Consider the following 12,569-nt stretch of genomic DNA (forward strand, 5'->3'; position numbering starts at 1 on the left):
GAGGCAGGATCTTAAGGCATACTTATCCCCAGTAGATGCTATGACAAAATCTCACAGGATGTTATTTAACAAAGGAGATTTAGAAAGTTATTAATAAACTTAGAGAGTTTCCTAAATCACAACTGTATGTATTACTATTTCACAAGAAGGTGCATTGCCTAATTAAATGCTTCAATAATATCTGGTTCCTTAACTAAAAGTTAGAATTCTAGTAAGCATATTTTTGTGCTTAATCAATTAAAAATTCATTTTAGTCTTTTTCAGATAATCTAATTAAGTGATTGAGTAGAATTTCTTAAATTCTACTGAACTAGCTAAAACCATGTTAGTCTCATTCATCCTAAAAATTATACTGCTAAGGAACATTGTAGCATTCTTGTTATTGCTTGGTTACAGCACTGTGATTGCTTTTTTATGAGGTAAAAGTGCCTTTAAGAAATAATGTTTTCAGCAAATTGAGACTGTTGGCTAGGATATGAAATCTACTTAAAGCATTCTGTGACTCTAACAGTTACTTGTTAAGTGTATTAACTGTCTTATTAGGCTAGCTTATCATTGACCCTTGGTCTGTCCTTAAAAAGAGCTGGTCATATGATGGATAGCAAGCAAATGCAAGAAGGTAAAAATAACTTGATTCTCCTTTACTTCGTAACAGATCCCAGATGGATTTTTTGCCCATTTTTATGCCATTTGTGAGCACATCAGCCCTGTCCTAGCCTGGGGTTTTTTGGGTCCTAGAAATTCTCTCTATGACTTATGTTGCTTCTTTAAGGTATGTTCAGTCATTGAATCATTTCTTTTTTCTAAACTGAAAAACGGATAAAGTTTTATTCTGTTTGGTTTTGGTTTTGTAGAAGAATGTTATTTAAATGTAAGATTATAAAAGTCACCCATGCCAGTGAAACAGTATTATATAGATTTGGTGTTTTATCCTGGAGAAGATTCAACAAGTCCATTCACCTTATCAGTTTCTTCTTTAATGTGTACATGTTCTCATGTGTGTTACAATGTTAAACAAATTGCTATAGACAGTTCTGCATGCCTGGACACTTCTGAAATTTGTAAAACAAATAATATCTGTCTTTATTGCACATGTGGCAATTTAGAAATAAGTTCTAGTTAAAGGTAATATGAATGATAAAATCCCAGCTGTGAGAAATAAGGTGGGAGTTTAAAATTGTATTCCAAAGTCAGCAGTTTAAATTTACCAAAACACAAATTGCAGCTTGTTGCAGAAATTTCTGCCTGGCACAGTGCCAAGAAAAGTCTCACTATTTAATAGTCCTGAATTTAGGCTGAGTTTCAAGGAGCAAATAAAAGTAAACATAAGTATGAATTTGAAAGTTTTTGATGTTTGAAACTTTGGATGTTACTCTATACCCTTCACTTAAAAAATTAAATTATTTTGTTTATGTGCCGTTAATGTAACATTTATGTAAATGGTTTAGGACATTTTTTTTTTTCCTGTCATTGAAAACTCAATTTTTGATTAATTTACTTGACCTCTCAAGTGTAAGGTATGTGTTTAGAGGGAAAAGTTTGGACTGGGAATTAAGTATGCCATTAATGAGCACTCTGATTGTGGGCAAATCATGCTTTGTCCTCCTCCTCTTCATAAAATGAGGGAACCATACAGGTTGATCGCCAGCGACCCTTCCAGATATAAAATCCAATGAAATCTATAAACTGTGCCTTCTTAGTACCTCTTAACAGTTGATTTCTGTAGGATAGAAATTAAATATTCCTGTTTTTTTGTTCTTTGGAATTACTTTGTTTTCCATCATGGCATAACAACCTGAGACTTACTTAGTAGTATACAAGTTGCTTAAAATGGGTTTCAGCATAAGTATTAAGTTACTGAAGTGAAATATTCTTCACGATCTTCCACTGATTTGAGACCTGAAATTATTTTTATTTTTCACATGTCAAGTCATTTTTGGTACATTTGAAATTTATAAGTTATAATTATTGGAAATAGTTTACTTTCCTGTCTTAAAGTAGTACCAGTGCCCATAGGTAACAATGAAAACTTCAATTATTCGGAAAGGACTAATAGTAGCCCCTTAGGTTTATACAGTGCTTTAGTATTTACCAGCATTTCCCAGAGATTTTTTTTTTAACATCTTTATTGGAGTATAATTGCTTTACAATGGTATGTTAGTTTCTGCTGTATAACAAAGTGCATCAGCTATACATAAACATGTGTCCCCATATCTCCTCCCTCTTGCATCTCCCTCCCACCCTCCCGAGATTTTTTTTTTTTTTTTAAGATTTTTTTTTTTTAATCATTACATCAGCCCTGAGTAGTAAAAAATGACAGGTAGTAATTATCCCTTATTTTACAGAAAAAGAAAATGAGACTCCCCAAAAAGGTTTAATCACTTGTTCAAGGTTCCTTTTCTATTGAGATTTGAAATTAGTAGTGGAACTGACCCCTAATTCATTGTTTGTTACAATATTAGTAACTATTTAGTTTTAATATAATTTTGGTCTAATAAGTGCCAATTTGTTTTGTGTTCATTTTCCAGAATCAAGTTCTTTTCTTTCTCAAAGACATTTTTGATTTTGAGAAGGTGCGCTACTCCAGTATAGAGACTTTGGCTGAAGACCTCATGCAGTTGCTTATTCGCCGCACTGAACTTTTAATGGCCTATCTTGGAGCCGATGCACTGAGGCATACAAGTAGCTGTATAAGTAGTCATAGTCATGTTATGCCCAGTGGCCTATTAGAAGCCAAAGTACAATAAGTACCATAAAAATCAGACAATTTCAGTGTGCTATGAAATATTTTAAGGTAACTATTGATTTTGTAACATATATTACACAGAATTGGTGGATATGGACTCAGGGAGGGAAAAAAAACCTAGTAAAGAATGAGTGATTGTACTGTACTTACACAGAAGTTCTGTCATTGAATCCCCATGTAGTGTATCCAAAGTGCTTTTTTTTTAATCTTTAGGTAATAATCTTTGTGAAATGTATATTTTACAGAAATACTGCTTGAATTGAAACCAGTACTTGGGAGTTAATTGATTTGTTGTCTTGAAGCTGTCTGAAATGTCCAGTTTCATTCTCAAAAGCTTTGTTTTTATGCTTTGCACCTGGAATACATATACTTTAGCCAAGACTTTTATGGCCCACACATGCAAGAATATATTACTCCTAGTGTCAACAAAGTTAACTTTGCCTGAAAATGTATTTTTAATTGTAAAGTTATTTGTTGTTTAATCAAATTTAGGCAGTAGTGGTGTTTAATACGTACTGCTTATGTTATTGCTTGTGCATTTGCTTAAGTATTTGAATCAAAGAAATTGTAATAGCCGAGTATCGTTACAGAACATTTAAACGAATTGCCACTGAGAAGTTTACAAGTTTATATTAGATTTACTGAAGTTTCCAAAATACATTACAGTTGGTCCTATGTTACAATAGAGAGACTGAAGAAATTTCTTTTATCTTGGTATAGATTAGAATATTTCCCTTGAATGAATATTGATTAAAAATATAACACTTATTAACTATGACAGGCAATTAAAATTTTTCCATGTAGTTTTGAGACCATCTCCCAACATCCTAGGGTATTAATCTTGATACAGTAAAATCATTTCTTCTTTCTCCTTATGCAAAACTGGCTTTTAGTTGTTTCTACAGAGAACTTAGCACACTGAGAATTTGTCATATTATAACCATATTTTTAAGTTATTCATTGATACTTTGAATCTTAGGGAGGTCTTGAAGGTTTTTCCCCCGAATATAGAACAAAATATTTTTTAATGGTATGGAAGTATGTTTCCTGTCCTTTATGATAGATGTATGAACAAGTGCGTTGTTCATATGAATAAGGTTCTTCAGAGTATATTAGATACTTTCAGAGTTGTATTAATTTTGTGTGTAAATCATATGCCACTTATTTAAAGTGGCTGTTTGAGTAAAACAATAGATTGGATTTGTTGATTTTGCTCCTAAAGTGGGCTTTATTCATTTTAGGAGTGAGTTATCCAGAAGGATCTAAAATATATTTTTTTTAAATGCATTTTTAAAGTGCCTAGTTTCTGATGAATGAATAGAAAATGAAAAGTGGGGAAAGAAGCATAGTCTTTTAAGGTTTTAAGTTTATATATGTGCCAAATTTATATAATATTAGTTACAAAATAGGACATTCAGAACCTTTATGCTGTTTGCATGTACTGTGTTCCATAATGTATAGGTTACAACATTAAACAATATGAAATATTGCTCTCATATTTTTTGAGTATATAATTCCTTGACTTTTCTTACACATATTACATATATTCTTAATTTAACACTTGGCTGTTCATAATTCTTATTGTTGATGGAGGAATATCTTTAGAGGTATCAAAGCTAAAAATTGCATTATGTAATATTTTACTTTTTAAATTTGTATCCTGTATTTTGGTTTCTTGTTGAGGTACCACCGGCCTTGAATGATTCACACACGTACACACGTGTGCACACACCTATTCCCATCATTGTATAAGCAAGATAGTTATTGCTTATGTTAATTTTCCTGTTTGGGGGCTGAATGTTTTAAGCTGTGGTTTTATAAACAACGCTATAAGTAAACTTAATTACTTTATTATTTGAAGAGGATATTGTTTGAAATCTGTTTTGAAGAATTGCACTATTTAATAATGCTGCTAGTACATGAAACAACTCTGGGAAATTTATTTCATCAGATAAGATGAATGGCTTTCCAGAAGGTGTTTTTTCTTTTACACTTCACCTTAAAAAAAAAAAGAAATTGCCCATATTTAAGAGCATATCAACCTCAAATTCAGTGCTTGAGGTTGGTTAGTTTCTGGTCATTTCAGAAGCTACTACCTTAGTAAGAGGCTTTCTATGTGGCCTTTGACTTAAGAGACAAGAATGACCAAATAGACTTTCAAGGTAATAGGTATAGAAAAAACCCTCTCTATTATAAGGGAAGAAACTTGACCTTTCTAAAGAAACAGCTCTTAAAAATGTTTCTGACCACTGAAGAGTACTTGAGGCGTATGTTCCAATTTCAGTTTGCCTTGAAATTGGGTTAAAAGCAGTTTTAAAAAATAAAAAGTAAGTAAATTAGTCCAGAGCCTTTTAGGATAAAACCCTATTTAACACTTCTTCATGGTAGTATTATCAGAATATTGCCTTTGCCACCGTGAGTTCTACCATCTACTTCCCTATGTGAATAAGAGGACCTTGAATTAATCATGAGAAAATGCATTTTTTTTCCTCCTGTTTTCTGGAAGAAAAAAGATAAGTGTTCAGGTGATTTATATTTGATGATTTTTTTTTTCTATTTTGGTTTCTCTACATCTTTGTTCAACTAAAAGGCTAGTTATTTATTCTTGCAGGATTGTGATATGTTTATTAAATGTCAAAATGAGATTCTTTTTAAAAAGAAGGCAAGTTTTTCATAGTGTTATAGTCAACTCCAAAGAACTTTTTCCTTCTCATAAAAAAATTTTTTATTTGTATATATTTATTGTGATTCTATTAAGTTGTTGAATTAACTGACTTCATAAAAAATATTTACAAACTTTTTCTTGCCTTAAGATATAATATTTTCCACGTAAATGATTATCTAGGGAGTGATTATTTGCGTTACAAAAGAATTCTTTAGTTTATTATTCCTTTAAACCTGTGAGATAGGAATGCCAAAGTAACATTTAACATACTTCTCTGTGACATTTCATAATTAGAAATTTTAAATTATGTTCATAACATAATTTGCTTTTATTTTAATATGAACACATATTAGGAAATTATTTGGAATATATATTTCAAAGTGGTTGTAAGAAATAGGCTGAATTAAAAAATATATTTTTTTGCTTGGATTAATCAAATTTAGAAATACCTCTGTATGTGAGACTTAAGAATTTGTATAGTCTGTGATTAATGGAAATAAGGGCATCCTTTCTTTGTTCCTAATGATTATATTATGTTATTGTTTTGCTTAGTTTGAGAACAACCGTGTATTAGCTTTACTTGGCTGATATCAGTAAATGTGTCTATTTCCTATATGTAAGGACTGCACTTATTAATTTATGTAAAAGTGAAACACTACAGTAGCAGAAAAAAATAGCACTGGCTCTTTAGCCAAAATAAGCACTGTAACATGGCTGTATTTCTACTTCTGCCAAATAAAAAAGTGATGGTACATCTTGCTGATGTATTGAATATTTTATACAATGCTTATATATATTTGCAAGGTCACACTTGTCTCAGCAAACCCTACCTACCTTATGAGAGCTTTCAGTCTCCATAAGACCACATATACAGGCATGGAGAATACAGAACACTGCAGAAATACTGAAATCAAGTGTAAAAGTATGTTTTCTTTATGTACTAACTGGGAGAGAAAACAGTTTTGTGATCAATAAAGGCAAAGTACTTGTGTTTTTTTATTAAGAATTTAAAGTGTTTTGGTTAAAATTGCCATCAAACACAATATAAATTTATCTTATTGATGTACGTGCATCCTTCCCTATTCAGACATGCCCCTTGCCCACCACTTCTTGGTTCAGATACATTTAGTCAAGGAGAGGGATGCTGCCTGGACACCACTGAAGACACCGGATGGTGAGAAGGGTTCACCTCGTTATAAAAACAGTATTCTCGATTTGGGACTTTTTAATGAAGAGGTTTATTTTAGAATAAACCTGTACAGTATAGATAAATGTGTATAGTTATACTTTTAGACTGTTAAACTAAACATAAACTTAAGTATATTACTTAATAAACGAACCATACAAATATGGGTGAAATTTTTTCCTAGCAAGGATATAGGGTTGGAGATGGAATGGGAAACCTGATCCATGTCTCAGTCTCATCTTCTGTTTTCTTTGTCATCTGCCATCCTCCTGTTGTCTCATGCCGTCCTCGTTGACCCTGCTACATGAACTTAATATTTTGCCCTTTAAACATGTCGCTCTGAATTTTTATGTTTGTCTAAAATACTCCTCTACAAGAGTCTCAGTGTCCTATTGTTACACTCTTTTTAGGGCTTTGCTGGAAATCGTTATAAACTCACTTGGTTTATCCAGCTGTCTTTCCTACTGTTCTTTCTTTTGACTTCTATTTTTTATGTAGTGTTTCTTCCTACACTCTGTATTCTGTAATACTTTAACCTGCCACTTCTCCTTTAATCTCTTTCTCTCCTCATGCTACTGACATCTTTGATCAGGCTGCTCAGCTCTTTTGTCTGATAAGGTTCTTTTTTTGTTTTTTTTCTACCTTTGAACAGTGAAAAACCCCTAAGTAACCTTTATCGTTTGGGCAGGAAAGGACTGAATTCCAGTACAGGAAAAAAAAAAAAAAAGGAAACCTTCCTTCTATGGTGCTTTTTATTCTGTACTTAAAAGCCTCAGCAAGGCAACTGGTATATCAGATACCACCTCAGCGTTTTGCTTTTAACTGTCTCTTATGTGTGTCACAAAAGGCTTTCACAAAGTATACTTATATATAGGAAATTACAGAACTTTTGTAATTTGCTATCTGAAATAATACCATAATACTTAAATATAGAGAAGAACTTCGACATTTGAAAGCACCTGAAATATGTGACTTCTAGAATTTTGCTAATTCTTTTATTTAATAACACTGTGAGAGAATTAGGCCCAGGGACTTTAAAAAGGACTGAGTGCTTAATGTGGTAGCAGATGGATAATTTTTTTAAAAGTAGGTTAAAGCGGGTACATTTGTTATCTATTGCTGCGTAAAAAAATATCCCCAAATTTAGCAGCTTTAAACAACGAACATTATCTCCCATAGTTTCTGAGGGTTGGGAATTTAGGAACGGCTGGTTCTAGTGGTCCAGGGTTTTAGGGTCTGTCCTGAGACTGCAGTCATCTGAAGGTTTGACTAGGGCTGGAAGATTTGCTTCCAAGATTTGCTCACTCGCATGGCTGTTGTCAGGGGGCTTTAGGTCCTTGCCACGTGGGCCTCTTAACAGAGCTGCCTGAGTATCTTTAAAATACAGCAGCTGGCTTTCCCCAGAGTGAGTAATCCAAGAGATATCAAGGCAAAAGACACAGTATCTTTTATAACCTAGACTTGAACAGGACATACCATCACTTGTGCCATATTCTATTAGTCACACAGACCAACCCTGACACAGTGTGGGAGGAGATTACACAAGGGTGGAAAGACTAGGAGGCGGGATCATTTGGGGTTATTTTGGTGACTGAGTATCACACCAGGGAATCATAATAAATTGTATATAGATAATGTAGACATTTTAATTTTAAATGAATATGTGCACATTCTTGGACCAATCTTTTGAGGGAGGGTGAAGGCCTTTACTGGGAGTATGGATCTACTGGGTATTCTGAGATGTCTTTGTTGTAGAAACTATACCTCAAAATTATCATCTGGGTTTTCCATTTTCCCTTATTTAAAGGAGAAAAAGTTACATGAAAAGCAATGAGTCCCAAATCCCCCTAGGTTTTCATAATTTTCTACCCAATCTTACATTTGTCTTCCCCACACCTAGCTTGATGGTAATGTTTATAAGCTATTTGCTTTTATTACGTCTTCAAAGCATTCGACTTAGCTTTTATAAAAACTATTAACTGTTTATTTTTGCTTTGGTATTTCTTCCTTTTTATAATGTTTGTGTAATTTCAGTAACATGCAACTGATGTAATCAAGAGTGAGAACAAATCTAATCGATTCATGATAAATATACAAGGAATGTTTACACAGATAGACAAATCTTGGATTTCTAATAGTCTTCTCAAACTTAGCATGTCCAAAACAGATCTCCTGACCACACCAGCCTAAACCTCCTCCCCATCTTTCTCATCCCAGTAAATGAAAACATTTTTCCAGTTCCTCAACCCAAAACTTCTTTTCCTCACATCTCACACTGAATCTGTTACCAAAATCCTACCAGTTCCACTTATTTTTTAACATCTTTATTGGAGTATAATTGCTTTACAATGGTGTGTTAGTTTCTGCTTTATAACAAAGTGAATCAGTTATACATATACCTATGTTCCCATATATCTTCTCTCTTCGTCTCCCTCCCTCCCACCCTGCCTATCCCACCCCTCTAGGTGGTCACAAAGCACCAAGCTGATCTCCCTGTGCTATGCGGCTGCTTCCCACTAGCTATCTATTTTACGTTTGGTAGTGTATATATGTCCATGCCACTCTCTCACTTTGTCACAGCTTACCCTTCCCCCTCCCCATATCCTCAAGTCCATTCTCTAGTAGGTCTGTGTCTTTATTCCTGTCTTACCCCTAGGTTCTTCATGACTTTTTTTTTTTTTCTTAGATTCCGTGTATATGTGTTAGCATACGGTATTTGTTTTGCTCTTTCTTACTTCACTCTATGACAGACTCTAGGTCCATCCACCTCACTACAAATAACTCAATTTCATTTCTTTTTATGGCTGAGTAACACTCCATTGTATATATGTGCCACATCTCCTTTATCCATTCATCTGTTGGTGGACACTTAGGTTGCTTCCATGTCCTGGCTGTTGTAAATAGAGCTGCAATGAACATTTTGGTACATGACTCTTTTAGAATTATGGTTTTCTCAGGGTATATGCCCAGTAGTGGGATTGCTGGGTTGTATGGTAGTTCTATTTTTAGTTTTTTAAGGAACCTCCATACTGTTTCCATAGTGGCTGTATCAATTTACATTCCCACCAGCAGTCCAAGAGGGTTCCCTTTTCTCCACACCCTCTCCAGCATTTATTGTTTGTAGATTTTTTGATGACGGCCATTCAGACCGGTGTGAGATGATATCTCATTGTAGTTTTGATTTGCATTTCTGTAATGATTAATGATGTTGAGCATTCTTTCATGTGTTTGTTGGCAATCTGTATATCATCTTTGGAGAAATGTCTATTTAGGTCTTCTGCCCATTTTTGGATTGGGTTGTTTGATTCTTTGTTATTGAGCTGCATGAGCTGCTTGTAAATTTTGGAGATTAATCCTTTGTCAGTTGCTTCATTTGCAAATATTTTCTCCCATTCTGAGGGTTGTCTTTTGGTCTTCTTTATGGTTTCCTTTGCTGTGCAAAAGCTTTGAAGTTTCGTTAGGTCCCATTTGTTTATTTTTGTTTTTATTTCCATTTCTCTAGGAGGTGGGTCAAAAAGGATCTTACTATGATTTTGCTGTGATTTGTGTCATAGAGTGTTCTGCCTATGTTTTCCTCTAAGAGTTTGATAGTGTCTGGCCTTACATTGAGGTCTTTAATCCATTTTGAGTTTATTTTTGTGTATGGTGTTAGGGAGTGTTCTAATTTCATACTTTTACATGTACCTGTCCAGTTTTCCCCACACCACTTATTGAAGAGGCTGTCTTTTCTCCACTGTATATTCTTGCCTCCTTTATCAAAGATAAGGTGACCATATGTGCGTGGGTTTATCTCTGGACTTTCTATCTTGTTCCATTGATCTATATTTCGGTTTTTGTGCCAGTACCATACTGTCTTGATTACTGTAGCTTTGTAGTATAGTCTGAAGTCAGGGAGCCTGATTCCTCCAGCTCCATTTTTCGTTCTCAACATTGCTTTGGCTATTCGGGGTCCTTTGTGTTTCCATACAAATTGTGAAATTTTTTGTTCTAGTTCTGTGAAAAATGCCAGTGGTAGTTTGATAGGGATTGCATTGAATCTGTAGATTGCTTTGGGTAGTAGAGTCATTTTCACAATGTTGATTCTTCCAATCCAAGAACATGGTATATCTCTCCATCTATTTGTGTCATCTTTATAATTTCTTTCATCAGTGTCATACAATTTTCTGCATACCGGTCTTTTGTCTCCTTAGATAGGTTTATTCCCAGATATTTTATTCTTTTTGTTGCAATGGTAAATGGGAGTGTTTTTTTAATTTCACTTTCAGATTTTTCATCACTAGTGTATAAGAATGCCATGAGAGATTACTACAAGCAGCTCTATGGCAATAAAATGGACAACCTGGAAGAAATGAACAAATTCTTAGAAATGCACAACTTGCCGAGACTGAACCAGGAAGAAATAGAAAATATGAACAGACCAATCACAAGCACTGAAATTGAAACTGTGATTAAAACTCTTCCAGCAAACAAAACCAGATGGCTTCACAGGCGAATTCTATCAAACATTTAGAGAAGAGCTAACACCTATCCTTCTCAAACTCTTCCAAAATATAGCAGAGGGAGAAACACTCCCAAACTCACTCTACAAGGCCACCATCACCCTGATACCAAAACCAGACAAAGATGTCACAAAGAAAGAAAACTACAGGCCAATGTCACTGATGAACATAGATGCAAAACTCCTCAACAAAATACTAGCAAACAGAATCCAACAGCACATTGAAAGGATCATACACCATGATCAAATGGGGTTTATTCCAGGAATGCAAGGATTCTTCAATATACGCAAATCAATCAATGTGATACACCATATTAACAAATTGAAGGAGAAAAACGATATGATCATCTCAATAGATGCAGAGAAAGCTTTTGACAAAATTCAACACCCATTTATGATAAAAACCCTACAGAGGGCTTCCCTGGTGGTTGAGGGTCCGCCTGCCGATGCAGGGGGGACACAGGTTCATGCCCCGGTCCGGGAGGATCCTGCATGCTGCAGAGCGGCTGGGCCCGTGAGCCATGGCCGCTGAGCCTGCCGTCCGGAACCTGTGCTCCACAGTGGGAGAGGTTATGGCAGTGAGAGGCCCGTGTACTGAAAAATAAATAAATAAATAAAACCTGCAGAAAGTAGGCATAGAGGGAACTTTCCTCAACATAATAAAGGCCATATATGACAAACCCACAGCCAACATCGTCATCAATGGTGAAAAACTGAAACCATTTCCACTAAGATCAGGAAGAAGACAAGGTTGCCCACTCTCACCACTCTTATTGAACATAGTTTTGGAAGTTTTAGCCACAGCAATCAGAGAAGAAAAAGAAATAAAAGGAATCCAAATCGGAAAAGAAGAAGTAAAGCTTTCAGTGTTTGCAGATGACACGATGCTATACATAGAGAATCCTAAAGATGCTACCAGAAAACTACTAGAGCTAATCAATGATTTTGGTAAAGTAGCAGGATACAAAATTAATGCACAGAAATCTCTGGCATTCTAATACACCAGTTCCACTTTTTAAAAAGTACCAAGAAAAAAAATACGCCAAGCATTTCTCACTACCTACAGAACTATCATCTTGGTCCGAACTCCCATTACCTTTCATCCTGATTATTTTGGAAGCCTCCTAATTGGTCTCCCTGCTTCATTTAGTGTGTTTGCAGCACATTGGCCAGAGTGAACATGTTAAAAATATGTCAGATTATGTCACTGCTTTGTTCACAATCCACCGGTGGCCACCCATCTTACTCGAGTAAAAGCCAAAGTCCTTACAATGTAAAAAAGGTTTCTCACAGTCTGTTTCCTGCCCCACTCCACTCAGTATTATTTCACCCTTTGCCTACTCAGCTTCACCCACAGAAGCCTTCTTGCTCTTCCTAGAACATGTCAGATAGGATCCTTCCAGGGGCTTTTGCACCTCCTTCTGGACCATTTTTCTCCCACTCCGTTCCCATCATTCCCTACTTTTCTGCTCTG

The 12,569-nt window shown here is 34.9% G+C and overlaps 1 protein-coding gene across 5 annotated transcripts in view; it reads left to right on the plus strand.

The window, feature by feature from the left end:
- Nucleotides 1-6,382, plus strand: part of MIGA1 (mitoguardin 1) — a 91,444-nt gene extending 85,062 nt beyond the window's left edge. For all 5 annotated transcript variants that reach the window (XM_079902027.1, XM_079902028.1, XM_079902030.1 and 2 more), the window contains 2 exons: nucleotides 656-772; nucleotides 2,529-6,382. In XM_079902027.1, coding sequence (XP_079758153.1) covers nucleotides 656-772; nucleotides 2,529-2,747 — 336 coding nt within the window. In that variant the 3' untranslated portion in view covers nucleotides 2,748-6,382. The remainder of the gene's footprint in view (nucleotides 1-655; nucleotides 773-2,528) is intronic.
- The last annotated feature ends 6,187 nt before the right edge of the window (nucleotides 6,383-12,569 follow it).

The sequence above is a fragment of the Stenella coeruleoalba genome (assembly GCF_951394435.1).
Source record: "Stenella coeruleoalba genome assembly, chromosome: 1".
In the NCBI taxonomy this organism is placed as follows: Eukaryota; Metazoa; Chordata; class Mammalia; order Artiodactyla; family Delphinidae; genus Stenella; species Stenella coeruleoalba.